This window comes from Haplochromis burtoni, unplaced genomic scaffold (genome assembly GCF_018398535.1).
Source record: "Haplochromis burtoni strain Fernald_Lab_line unplaced genomic scaffold, NCSU_Asbu1 Contig_451, whole genome shotgun sequence".
NCBI classification, from domain to species: Eukaryota; Metazoa; Chordata; class Actinopteri; order Cichliformes; family Cichlidae; genus Haplochromis; species Haplochromis burtoni.
Window position 1 is genome coordinate 404,252 of NW_024582812.1, and position 14,305 is coordinate 418,556.

Below are 14,305 nucleotides of genomic sequence, written 5' to 3' on the forward strand. Positions count from 1 at the left end.
TCCCTCTTTCTCTCTCTCTTTTTTTTAAATTCCTCTAGCTTTTTAACGCGGATAAACGAGATGATGGTCGAAATGTCTGCGCTTTCCCGTCAGATTCACCGTTCACTTAATGCACCCTATTATTCATCAGCCCCCTTAACTTCCCTATTGTGCAACTTGAGTGATCCGCTGGCTGGCAGCGGTTGCTCGGGTTGACGTGCCGCTGTGCAACGAGCAGCCTTTACTGAAACTAAATCGAGCACCTGAAGGAAATAGGTGTTATTTAAGCGTGCTGTATTGAGGAAATTGGTCTTTTCCATTTTTAGCCTCCTCCCCCTTCTTCTTTTTCTTCTTCTTTATTTTTCTTCTTCTTTGGATGTGAAGTTGTCGCAGGTTTCGCTGGGATGTCGCAGTGATTTACGGGAGCAGGCCAACTCTTATTTGTTGGGCTTTTGTTTACAACCATTACCTCCACATTGAAGATGTCAGGGTGTCTGAAGTTATTTAAATCGCCTCGGAGGGTGAGAGGTGTGTGTTTGGTGATGGGGGGTGGTGTCTGAGGAACAACCAAAAAGGCTGCTGTTGTGAATTTATTGGTATCGTTTTAAGATGCGTTATCAAGAATGACATAGAGTTTCAACCTCATGTGCTAGCCCTTTAAAGGGGGTTTCGCCTAAAACCAAAACTATTCTCGCTTTCCTATTGTGCTATTATTATTGACCTATAAACCGTGTGGCTTTCGTGTCATGAACCAAGAGGTATCAGTCAGACAGTTCTGCCTCTGTAGACTCAATAGAGGATCATTCTGTTGATGTGAAATTATTCTACTGCAACACCTCCTGGCATTTAACATAACCTCATATTTCATTGTACACAGTTTATTTTTTTACCACATAAAATGCTCCTATTAACACATTGGGTTATTTAGAGCATGGTAGGCTGCCACAGTTTCCAGATGGCTTTGTTGCTGGTGATTTTTTTTATTATTATTTTTTTTATTTCTCACATTTCATTGGTTTGAACACCACCAACATAACTCTGGTTTGCAAGAAACCATGAAAGATTTGATAGCATTACAGGTGTAAATTTATACCAAATGCAACAGATACGTTTTAGGTTTTGTGAAGGTCAGAGTGTGGGCTGCTAACTGTAGAAATACATTTTCAGTCACTGGCGGATGACATTTAATAGTGCTTGGGGAAGTGACTAATTTAATTGTATCGAAAGCAGATTGTGTTCTAGAAAAGCCACACAATGTGTAAAGACTTATTTAGTTGGTTTGCTTTTCCCTCCCCGAGTCGTCAGAGGCCCTGAAAGGCATTATTGAGAACGCTCAGTGGCATGCTAAGTGCTGATGAGAGTATGATTCGGTGAGTGCTTGTAAAGAGGATGTAGTGTGGATGTCAGTTGTGGGTGTGTGTGCATTTGGCTCTTTCTCTTTCAGGTTCAGTCAGAGTCTTGGCTGTAGAAAGATTCAGGCAGAGCTGTGGTCCACACAGACCACTTTACTTTATATGAAACAGGGGAAGTTGCTTTTCTTCCTGTCTGCTGTGGCAGTTACACAGCAAAAGTGCTGCACCTCATGGACTCAACAATTCCCTGTGAAATAACCAACTGCATGGGAAATGTATCCATGTTCCACTCATAGTGATTCTCAAATGCTGACGTCCTCCTATTTGTTCAAGAAAACATGATTCAGTTTTATGTTGTTTGATTTTTGTCAAATGTATTTATTTAATCTGAAAATCCTATTGAGACCAAATCTGGCCAAGGTAGCAGCCATACAAACTCCAAAATATAAAAAAAAAAATGCAACAAGTACCATAAAATACAAGATCTACATAATTATATACAGTATAATTTAAAACTAGTGGTCTCAAGAAAAACATCCATACGTCTCCTTCACTGCATTCCCTATGGTGCTTTTAAAATCAGCGCTAGACATAACTGTATTTAGGTTTGGGTCTTTCATGTAGGCACAAAAGAGAATGGGAATGACATGAATTTGGATGTCTCTGCCTTGCTTGTGGGTGTATTTTTACACAGCTCAAGTAAGATTCCATGTAGATGCTTCTATTTCTAGCAAACAAGATGGAAAGATAGGAAAGGCAATACAGAAACCTCACAAATCTCAGCAGCGTTAGGGGCTAAAGGAAAAAAGTTGTGCCAAGAAGGTAATGGGGAAGTTGTTCAGACTATAGTACAGAGTAGCGGTTCTTAGAAAAACCATAGCCCTTAGTTTGCAAAATATTTTAGCAATTGATGTGACAAGACTTTAAAATATATCGTGTCTTCAGGTGCTAGCGAATAAAGCCATTAAAAAAGATTAAGGTGAACCTTAATCTTGTCAGGCTGACTTTTAACTGCAGTTTGAGCAAAATGGCTATAATGTGAAAAAAATGTAAGTGGTAAAACATGGTTACATTGAAAATTTAAATTTGCAAGTCATTACATTGAACAGTTTTAGAACAAAATAGTTCCTGTGGCTTTTAGGGTATAATTAGTGGTACGTATTTGCATAATCAGGGTTAGGATTCTGAGCGAGTACTTTAAAAATTTATCCTCTAAGGGGTCCCAGTGACCAGGAAGCATGAGGAACTTTTGATGCAAACTCACATCGTCAGAACGTAAATGTTACCTGAAAATCCTCCATGTGTGAACAAAATTATCAAGGTATTGTGCTCGCGTGCTTGGAGGGAAAAATGAATCAATCGAAAAGAGAATTTCAATTAGAAATTCTCTTTTTTCTTCATATATGAACAATAAAATAAGACAGATCTGAGAAGAGCGCTGCACTCGCTGTTTGACTGAAGGGTGTAAAAGTCATCAAGAAAACAGTTTTCAAACTGACAGGGTGTTCAGAAGCAAAAATGGAAAATACCTCACGTGTTTAAGCAAAATGAGGAAAAGAAGCACCAGCAGACTCCTCACAGGAGGACTCATTGTTGAGCACACATCATTAATCACTGAACTTGAAGAAACTGAGAAAAATGTAATTTCTTTATTGCAGAAATGCTAGAAATGCTGCAGCCACAATAATGTCAATCATTCCCTTAGCTTTGTGAGTATCAGAATCAAAAAATTCTGATATTTAAAAAAAATTACAATAATCAAATAATTAAAGGAAAAATAAAGATATTTGGATATGAAGTGTCCAATGAGTCACAGGTCTGACAGTGTTTCTGTGTAATAAGTGAAAGCGTAGTTGTTAGAACAGCCTGGGATCTGTGTAAAATTGTGCTTATTTCTAGTTACAAAGAAATCTGAGGCTCCAGTCCCTAAGCACTGGATGGACATAGAAATCTTTGTGATGGAAAGGGTGCACTAGAGATGCAGGTTTCTCAAGAAAAGGAGAAAAACAGACTGTTTACATAAAGTGGGTGCTACATTTGTGTGATGTCATTATGGATGGTGATGGACATAATGCATTATCATTGTTTGAGTTTGTGAGACCCTTTTTAGGGTTCTGTTTTTCTTTATCTGTTGTATCAAAATGTTAATTTTAATTAAGTACAGAATAAAAAAAGAGATATCAGTTTAGAACGAGGCCCCTAGGACCCCTTGGAATATAGCTTTTTTACTAAAGGCTTGTAGCTCTGCTCCTATCTCTACTGCTCTTTTTCCACTCTGGTGTAAGGAGTGTGCAACCCCCTGGCCCCCCCAGGACAATGAGGTCCTCTGCTGCGTGTTTGTGTATGTGCTGGAGGGAGGGGGGAAAAAGGCAGATCGAGTAAGGGACAGGGTCGCGGGTGAAAGGCGGCACTGGTCCCGGCGGAGCACGGGGGTCGCAGTGGTAGTCCCGCGGTCGGGAGGGGGTGGCTTCTGATGGCGGCCTTGGTTTTAATAGAGACATCAGATGTGACAAAGACGGGCTGACAGGGCGCCTGAATGGAGCTGCAGTGACAGACAAGCTCTACTCAGCATCCCATACAGCGTGCTCTCCACCATCGTCACGCCCAGCGCTCCGCTCTTTCTCATTCATGCCACTTCTCTTGTTGTATTAACTTATTTCATCTGGCTCTCACAATGCCCTGGGTTGGGTTTCATGTGTCCGAGATTGACGTGCGTTTGTGTTTTCACATTGGGCAGGAAAAGGCATATGACTGTGGTTTTAAAAAGAAGAACCCAAATGAGTTTCACAAGTAGAGAGGTGAGGTTGGATGAGATTAGCATAGCTACATATATTTTCCAGCTATCGTACCATCTGGTGCGTTACTTAGGTGGTAAGTCCGGGACCAGATAGAAGCACTTTGAATATTAATGTTAGATCTTCTCTAAAGACATTGGCAGCCTGATTATCAAGAGGCAGCAGTCCTTGATTTTCAAATGGCTCAGGGATTCAAACTAATGCAAATTCATTTTTTTTTTGTTTTGAAGCACAGTTTGCAAATTAATGCTGTTGAATTTTCTTTGTCTTATGTCTGCTGTTTGACCCAGTAATGCAGGTTACTCTGCCTGCCATTGTGATGCTTTCTATTGTCTATGGCGAGTGGCTTACATGCTGTTAACTGATACCGATGTTTATATATTATAATGATATAGATGGTGTTAAAATAAAGGTATAGGCATAATAGTGGTGTGCCACAGATGACTATTTGGAGCCTGGATGAGTGCACTGTTTTCATTTCTGTGTTTCATTCTCTCTTCTGCCAGAGTTTTGGAGTCCTAGTTGGCCGCGAGGGCACCAGCATGAGCCAGGAGACACTGGTGTCTGGTAAGAACAATTCTGTGAACAAATGTGTGAAAAGCAAAAAGTTTAGGGAGGTTTTGATTATGAAATTCAAAACCATAATTGACATTTAAAATAACAGTTTGGCTACACAAAAGTCTGGAGTGACCCCTCATTGCTTTATATTGAGCTAGATAAGTGTTAATAGATGCAGCGATTCATTTAAACATGGACAAAAATTAATGTAAATATAGTATATGAGGAAATATTAGAGGTGGAAAAGGGGCACATTTTAATTAACTAAAAAAAATAGACATTTGTAGAACAGAAAATTAACCGAACCAATTGTGTGAATTTGGAAAACAAACTAAATTCAAATTCAAATATAGAAATATCCTTAGTTTTAGTCTTTGTCAGTAGGCAATATTTGTCATGGAAATGTTTATTGAGACTTGTCTGCGAGTCAATTGCTTTTAAAAAGTTCTGTGTTAGTTTTTGATTTTACTTATGCCTGACATGTGCCTTCCATACATAATACGTAAAAAAAACTGAAACTAATGAAAATGAAACAGCAAACCGATAATTTTCCAACAATAAAAACTAAGTGACACAAACAAGCCCACTCTGGAAATGTACTTGAACTGAATTGAAAACAGAAAGTCAAAACGAAATAGAAACAGAAACTAATTAGAAAATACAAAAGCTTTAATAACTGTGCTTCTTGAAGGGGATTCAAAGCTCTTTGGATGTTGGCTGACTTTTAATCTTTCGTGATGATCCCACGCTGAGGTCCGGGCCAATCCATGACTGATATGGTTTTTCTGCCCAGGTGCTATCCAGTTTGTCATTGCTGAAAAATGAAGCTTTTGCCAGTAAGAGGTTTTTCAGCAATTTTGATAGTTGCCCAACACCAGTGGTTGAAATGCAGTCCCACACTATGACAGAACCTCCATCATGTTTTACAGATGGATGCAGACATTCACTGTTGGACCTCCTTTCCTGTATGCATTTTTGCAACAGGCTACTAGTAACAAAGGCCCCATTTAAATTGGTTTCTTGCTAGTACGTAGACACAGCACTACTTCATCCCTTGTGTTCCAGTTGTTATCTTTAATGCTTGCTGTTAAGTGACTCAACAAACAACAAAAAACATTCCTACAAGAAATGGTTAGCTACAAGGACTGTGCTCAAAATAAATATGGAAACCCCCCCCCCCCCAAAAAAAACAACCCAAAAATATATATAAAACTGCAAGTGACCCGTGGATATTTGTGCATTCCTGTGTAGGACAAAATGCTGGAAAGCAGGTTCATGAAGAAAAATGCGTTTGCATTCCAGATGGAGACTCTGCTCAGGATGCTCCTGACTTTAACTGGGATGATTACCTGGAGGAGACTGAAGCCGTGGCTGTGCCCCATCACAGCTTCAAACATGTGGGTGTCGACAACCTTGACAGCTTACACACATTTCTGGATAAACTTGTGCTAGCTATTTATGATGAATTACATAGCTTCTGTGTAAAGTCTTCAGAGAGACTGGTGGGGTCAAACGTCATATTAAAATTTAAATTGAAGTTTTTAAACTTATTAGCATGCCCATATGGTGTTTCATTAATGTGCTAGAAGGCATAGAATGAGGAAAACAAGCAGTCAGCACCATGTCTGAATGTTCTTTTTGCAGTAACAACAGAGTCACCACTGTCACCATTTTTTTCTTTCCCGACTAGTGTAAAGTTGGCTCTAGCTGTTACATTGTTACAAGTTACTTCCTGTATAGGCGCAACTTAAGTTATTCTGTTGTCAGATAACCAAAGCAAGTAAATATGAGTGAAAATTGAACCCTTTTTCATAGTAACTCTTGTTAATTCTATTAACTAATTACAAACATGTGCCTCACATATGGGCAGTCCATACTGCAGCGCCTTTTTTCTGAGGTTGTTTTGATTTGACCAGCTGTAATATGCAAAATGCATTGAAAAGGTTTGGAGATGTTGAGGAAAACTGTGGGTCAGGTTTTGAAGTAATCCAAAGAAATCTGACCACATGTTCTTTGCAATCCAGTGGATTATATGACTAAATATTTCCATGTGCTTTGTGCTCATTTTAAAGAAACCTAATCCAACTCTGTGTTCTCTGGATACGTTACTTGTAGCAAACAATTGGAGAGTCCTTGTGTTCTCTCATAAAACTAGTGTTTTAACCCATGTTACTTAAGCTGAAAGCTGGTAGGTAGATTTATTTAGGATGAAAACCAATAGAATAAAAGTCTTTTCTCTTATGTTGATTTGATCTCCTGTTTTCCGTTCTCCCCTCAGGTGGACCAGGGCCTGCAGACAGGGCTGACTCCAGGCATGAAGCTGGAGGTATGTGTGCGCTCTGAGGCTGACAGCCCTTATTGGGTGGCAAACATCATCACCACATGTGGACAGCTGCTGCTTTTACGTTACGAGGGATACCAGGATGATCGCCGTGCAGACTTCTGGTGTGACATCATGACGGCAGACCTCCACCCTTTGGGTTGGAGCCGGCAGCACGACAAGACAATGAGGCCCCCTGAAGGTGAGGCGCTGCTGGGGTTGGCATCGTGATTTTTGAATTGTGGGACGCATAGTTAGAGCTGACTGATCTCATAAATCACAGTCAAGTAACCTTTCTGTCTTTTAAATGGAGAGAGCTCTGCAGAGACAATGTAAGATTTTGGGGGGTTTTCTTTCATGCCAAAATGTAATTTAATGTTGGAACTCAACTAGGCAATTGGACTTTTGTTCATCAGTTAGATTTAAGTAATGAATATTTCTGTTCCCCTGATGTGCTGCTGGCACAGTTGCCCACAGGTGAAACACTGGGGTTTCCCTTCTGATGTTCTCGCTTCATGAAAAATAGATTTCCCACAAAATGGGTAGGCGAAACACTGAAGGAAATTAACTTTTTTCTTGTGCATTTTTTACATTAATGGAGATTAAAAAAAACCTTGATACTTGTGTGTATAAACAGAAAACATAACAAAACAAAACCAAATACTTGATTTACCATTATGGGATGTGGTAGATGAAAGTTTGATTAAGATAACATCTCACCTTCAGTATATGATCCCTCTAGTATTTTTTTTTTCTGTTTTATAATTGATGTGATGCTTCAAAGCAGCTGTGTGAGGAAAAATTAGAATTGGGATGTGTGTAATGCTAAAGACCACCAGCTTTTTTGGTTAATAAACTAAATGGTGTGTGTGAATCATCCACCTCAGGTGTGCGTGAGAAGCATCAGGACTGGGAGGCTTTGCTGGAAAAGGCCTTGGCTGAGGAGTGCAGCGCGCCTGCCAGCCTGCTGGAATTGGTAAGGCAGGGGAAGGAAGCAGCTGTCCTTCCAAAAGGCTACTCACACCCAGGGTGGGGTGTTAGCTTTTGGCATTTCGGTACCCACCCGTGCCAACAACAGTCTCCTCTATCAGGGCAAATTTACGGCACACACTGTGCACTCCCATGTGTCATATCACTTAAATGTCAGATAATTACAAGTTGCATCCTCTCACATTAGACGGGCAGTTGAGGAATTGTCGATATATTAGGGAAGGGATGTTGGAGATAGAGCTGCCAGGGATGTGGAGAGACGGAGGCAGGTGATCAGCTGTGATAACCGATAAAGGGAGCAGCCGAGAGGAGATCCTCTCTCAATATTTGACTTACCTTTGAAAGTAAAGGGGTAATATTAGAGCTTATTCCAAATTACAAAGTAACAAATTAGATTTACTATATTAAAATTCAGGCCCAGCAGAAGGAATTTAAAGCAGCAGAAGTCAGTGTCTTTCTTCCTTTTTCCCACTTCTTAGCTTTTCTGTCTTCATTTCTGATCCCAGACTCCCTCAACATGGACAATTCCAGTTTTTGTGGAGAAATGCCATCCTTCAGACACTTTTCTTTTTTTTTAGCTGTGCTTTGCTCACAGAGTTTCTCTGCTACCTTTGTGACATCCACATTTACCTCTTCTGTCAACTCTTTCTGTGATTATTTTATTTGTTACATTTTGGCCAGTTTGCCTTTGATTGTTGTCAAGCTAGAAAATGTCTCTCCTGCAAATATTATGTAAAACCTATCAACCAGTGTTGCAGTGTATCCACAGGCATTCATCTATAAATGTCATCCCAAACAGACTTTGCCTCACGCAGCCCCATATCACACTCTCACCTCCCTTGCTTCGCGGTCAGAACTTTGGTTTCACTGTGGTACTCTTGGCCAGGATCATGCCAGCCATGCTGGAAACCATCTGAAAAAATTTATCTAGTGTCTCATCTGATCAAAGAATGCGCTTCTATTATTAATAAGGCTTTTTTGTGCACTTTAGCACAGTTTAATCTTTTAATTTTGTGCCAAAGAGCAAGCAGAGGAATTTTTTTTTTTCTTGGCTGGTATCCATAAAAGCTGACATCAGCACAGCGTGCTTCACACTGTCTGAGCTGTTGCAGAGCATCTCATTTCTACTCAAAAACTCTGTGCCAAGTCTTCTTTTAAAGTTCTTTTTGTACAAGTGGTTCTTGGCTTATTCTGTAACTTCTGATTACTGTGGAAATGTGTTCCAATAATTTTTTCCCCTGATCTTCCTCTATCCTTTTCCATCTTTGTGAACTCTCAGTATCAGATTGCTGCATTGATTTTCTACTTTGGGGTCTGTATTCACAATATAGTATCTCTGAATATTTTGAGTGTTTATGATAGGAAACGGGCACAGAAATAAGGCAGTTGTTAGAGATGAATTGCTTTAAATTTTAATGATATTGCATTCATCACTGTTGCTACTTAGTTATTTGTATTTTCCTATCTGTATTTTAAGTTTAGATTTATATCTCTAAGAGCCATAATAAAAAAATCAACATTAGAATACATCTCAGCTTGAACTAAATAAGATTTTATCTGCTGAAGTCTGAAGTATACAAAACACAAGGCTCTGAGCTTTTGTTTACACCATGAATGATGTGCTGCTGGAAGCAAATACACTGTAGGAGCAGCCTGTGAAATTCTTCACATCCATTAGTTAGCTTTCAGTCACCGTGTTTCAGTTCTGCCACTTAGCCATGCAGTGCATTCTCTCCACTGCAAATTCCTCTCCTTGTCTAGGCGTGTGTTCATGTGTGTTTGTGTTAGTGTGCTATGGGCTTTCCATTTACCACTCCTGGCCCCTTTCCAGCCCCAGCGTGGCAGAGACCCAGTGGAGCTCCTGTGTGCGGGCTGCTACGTGGAGCTCCAGGATAGCGTTGACCCGGGGCTGGCCTGGGCTGCTGAGGTGGAGGAAAATGTCGGAGGAAGGTTGAAACTGCGGCTTATAGGCACAGAGGGTCTCCCAGACACACCCGCAACTCTCTGGCTCTTTTATCTTCACCCACGCCTACACCCACCCGGCTGGGCCAAAGAGCACGGCTGCACCCTCAGGCCTCCTTCAGGTCAGTGGCATCAACATGGGACAGGTTTTATTTCCAGAAGTAAAGGAAGTTCCTTTCTTCTTCATCTGTAGGTTTCTGAGCAAAGTGCCATTGCATGCATTAGTGACAGTTTAGAAGAAAGGACACGTGGATGAACTATATGAATGCATTTTAATTATCAACTGTAATTCTATTATTTTTCTATACACTGGCCCAGCAACAAAACTTCTCAGTACTTCCTGCTAGACCTTGAAATTAATTTTCCATGCAGGATTTGATAGATCACTGCTAATACTTTTGAAGTGGATACAGTTTGTTGGCACTGGAGGCTGTAGCTCTATCCTTACTGATCTGTCTTCTAGTACCACCAAAAGTCTTCATTTATTTTAATACCACCCTTTTTATAGCTCAGATACAGAACAATGTTAGTAAAAGGAGTTAATTAGATCTTTTTAGATTACTTTTTCTTCTTCGCAAGATGTTTTTATTGTATTTTTTTTTTTTTTTCAAAAGCAGTAATTTGATTTCAGCCATTTAATTTCTGTCTGGAGTCCAATATCCTGTGATAAGAAGTTTCTGTTTTGTGGTTGAAACATTGTGGAGAGCGACATTGATTTTTTTTTTTTTCTTCCCTTGTTTAATTAACTGGGAGCAACTTTTTAAAGGTCCAGCTACAGACCAAGCTGACATACAGGCTGTGTTTTACCAAGTACTGCTTTATACTTTGTGTTTATGCCCTTGATAATCAAACATTACCACAGTTATCTTTAACAGTTATTTGGTCTTTGTTTCAGATCTGTTAGGTCTGCGGACAGAGGAGGAGTGGGAGGACGTGAGACAGAGGATCAGTGACCTGCCTCAGGATGAAGCTCTGACTGCAGAGTTAACTAAAGTACGGTCAACTGCGCTCTTTATTTGTTCTTCCCGAGCAGAACATTCCTCTGTTTATTCACGAGTTAACATTTGATATTTATGCTTAACTGAAAGCGACATTCTCCAAATCGGGTGCTGAAAGATTTTTAAGACCAAGGCTTTTGGAAATGGCTCTTCATACAAGCGTTTGTTTGTCTCAGGATCAACCTGCCATCTCTGCTCATTGTTTCAAAGAAGGGATGAAACTAGAAGCTGTTGACCCTGCTGCTCCCATTTCCATCAGGCCTGCGACTGTCACCAGGGTAACGGAATTTCCCATTAAATCTGTGTCTTCTGTGCTCAGTTTTGCTTCTGTTTACTGAGAATTTATTTGCTATCATACTGCAGTGAAACTCAACTTACAGCGAGTTATTGGCTTGCCATCCACTTTCTATTTCAGAGCAGGAAATAGAAAACGCTTTAAACTATGTACTATTCTTAATCATTATTTTCTTTATATGTTACAACAATATATGTAACACAATCAATAATCAATCATTTTTTTCATCAGCTCAGCACTACTTTTATCTTTTTATTGTTATATGTGCAGTGTGAAAATAATTCAATACACTGTTGTTGTTGTTGTTGTTGTTATTATTATTATTATTATTATTGCACTATTCTCAGTCTTTCCTCTTCAGACACCGGGGATGCAGCCAAATGTAACAACAGAGTTTCATATGCCAGAATGAAAGCTTCCTTGTAGTTAGCTTGAGTTGGGCAGCGATGCCATTTTACTTTAATATTTGTATGTGAAATAATCTCAAATTTTAACAGCACAAAATGCTGTCATTTAAAAAATGCTAAATATTTCTCTACAGTAGATTCCTAAGAAAATGGTCTGCTTTGATGATGGGCTCTCCCTGCTTTTCTGCTAAGCACAGCTAATGGCCCCTCGTTTACTCACGTCTGCAAACCTGCGTACAGGGAAGAAACTTAAATTTTATCAGATCGAGTTCCAGTGTTTAAATTATATGTGAAAGTGACTCATCACTGCAACGTGTTCTGCAGCATCTTGGGCAGCAGGTTCTAACTTGTGAAAAGGTTGATCTTTTTACACAGAAGTGTGGCTGCTCTGCTCTATCAGCCCATCATAGCAGCTGTAACATCACTCGCAAGCCAACAAACTGCGCATAATTTCTTTGCACTTTATAAATGCAGGATGTTGCAAACAGCAGTCCCGGTGCAGAGCTGCAATTTAACAAGCCACATAGCTCCCCTTTGTAGGAAACTGATGTCTGACGAAGTCTGGTCAGACAAACAGCAGCAACATTTCTAGGGTTTTTTTTTTTGTGTGTGTGAGTCTTCTGACACTTGGAATCCAGTTGATTTACCCCTTTATTTAGTTAACAGTAGTGCAGTTTATGAAAAGTTGAAATACAACAGGATCCGGTTCATCCCCCAAGCAATCATGCTGTTGACTGTTTCAAGGCGACGAGCTAAAAATCTGAGTGTTTCTGTTTGGTTTTTTTAAAATAAGCCCACTGGCATAAAATAATATAAGCAGAGGGAAGGACATGTAAACCAGAGGACTTTGGGGGAGCCTCACAAAGGACCCAGAGTGTCCATGCTGTCTTTATTCAGTTAAAAAATGTTTATCCAACATGCTTACATATGCCTGAAACAATAGATCATATTAGAAATGCTAAATTGCTAAAAACTCAACCAGCTCAGTGTGACTACAAGATAAAACATCTGACAGTCTCTGGGTTTGGTGTTGTATATTCCAGGTGTATAATGAGCAGTACTTCCTGGTGACAATGGACAACCTTTGTGATATTGAGGAGTCAGAGAGTGCTGGGCGATCCTTCCTGTGTCACAGAGACAGTCCGGGGATCTTCCCTGCTCAGTGGAGCCTCAAAAACGGGCTCCCACTCAGCCCCCCACCAGGTTTGTTCTGTCACTTATCACTTTTTGACAACTTGAAATCAGACAGTTCATGATAACAGTGGTGAGATTGCTTGTGCTGTCTTGCTTTCTCTCTAAATTGCCTTATTTCCTTCTCTTGTTGGTGTTTATTGTATCATGCACAGGATACCAGGGTCCAGACTTTGACTGGGCAGACTACCTGAAACAGTGTGAAGCTGAAGCTGCTCCTCAACATTGCTTCCCAACTGTAAGTAAACCTTTTTTCTTTTCTTTTCTTTTTTTTTTTAGCCATCTGTCTTGCAGATTACTGACCAGAAAAATAATGATTAAAAGAAAAACTTGGGTCTCACTATTTATTCATGCTTCTGAATTGAGGGTTATTTGTTTGTTTGTTAGTTATTTTTTTTATATGAATTGAGTTTAAATAAAATAATGTTGTTTATTTACATGATGGTGCGTCTAAAAACTAGGCTAAGTTAAAAATTTGAGGAAAGGGGAGAAAATAGTTCAATAAAACATTTTTCTGATATAGTTTTGAGAGAGACTGCAGGAAGCGAAGATAACAAAGATAACAAATAGTGGAAATATTGGTTTTCCTTGATTGTGTCATTGCTTATTCTGTTTTTTCCCCTTTTGCCTGTCATAAATGACCAAATATGAGAAATTACACTTTTCAGTTTAGCCATGTGACTGACGGCATAATCGGATACCAGTGATGAAATGTATCCCAACTGTGTAATGGGGTTGTAGAGCAGGTGACCCACTGTGACTTCTCTTGCTTTTTACGGGAGACTCAGCATGTTGTTTTCCTAATGGACAAATTTCACAAAAACTAACCATCAGCCATCCTCCCTCGCCATGAAACAGCTCTCTCTGTTTACCTCCCAGGAGCAGTGTGAGCACAGCTTCAAAGAGGCCATGAAACTAGAGGCTGTCAACCCACTGTCACCTGAGAACATTCACGTGGCCACAGTCACCCGGGTCAAAGGGCAATACATTTGGCTGAGCCTTGAAGGTGAGATGACTACTGAAACTTTAGTAGATGGATTCAAATGAACAATTACAATATGCACAGTTTTTTTTTCTGCTGTTTTAAAAAGAAAATGCTGACATAGTATTTGAATGGCAGCAGAAAACAAATTTGCAGCTAATTACGCAAAAGGCAAAGTTCATTTGTGCCTCTCTATTGTGTGCCTTCCTCCGGTTTTGTATGTACTCCTCTTGTCTATTATTTATTTTTGTTGTCCTACTATTTATATTTTTATTCCATGTACAGTTGGTGTGGAGCACCCACACTTTAGTTGTACATGTGCAATGACAACAAAAGCCTATTCTATTCTTCTATTTTGAAAATAATCTTTCATTTTAAAAGAAGCAGTTTCATGTCTGATTTTTATTTTTTTGACATTGGAAGGGATTTCTTTAAAGAGTGTGTGTGTGTGTGTGTGTGTGTGTGTGTGTGTGTGT

General features: G+C 39.7%; 1 protein-coding gene across 4 annotated transcripts in view; it reads left to right on the plus strand.

Annotated features, from left to right (window-relative positions):
- The window catches only part of sfmbt1 (Scm like with four mbt domains 1), a 43,418-nt gene that overhangs the window by 22,333 nt on the left and 6,780 nt on the right, over positions 1-14,305 (plus strand). For 2 of the 4 annotated variants that reach the window (XM_005945468.3, XM_014341094.2), the window contains exons 2-11: positions 4,633-4,693; positions 5,936-6,081; positions 6,963-7,206; positions 7,892-7,980; positions 9,826-10,078; positions 10,852-10,949; positions 11,131-11,232; positions 12,700-12,859; positions 13,003-13,085; positions 13,727-13,853. In XM_005945468.3, coding sequence (XP_005945530.1) covers positions 4,669-4,693; positions 5,936-6,081; positions 6,963-7,206; positions 7,892-7,980; positions 9,826-10,078; positions 10,852-10,949; positions 11,131-11,232; positions 12,700-12,859; positions 13,003-13,085; positions 13,727-13,853 — 1,327 coding nt within the window. In that variant the 5' untranslated portion in view covers positions 4,633-4,668. Of the gene's footprint in view, positions 1-4,632; positions 4,695-5,935; positions 6,082-6,962; positions 7,207-7,891; positions 7,981-9,825; positions 10,079-10,851; positions 10,950-11,130; positions 11,233-12,699; positions 12,860-13,002; positions 13,086-13,726; positions 13,854-14,305 lie in introns of those variants that run through there. The other 2 variants (XM_005945469.3, XR_006052900.1) reach the window with 2 other exon arrangements.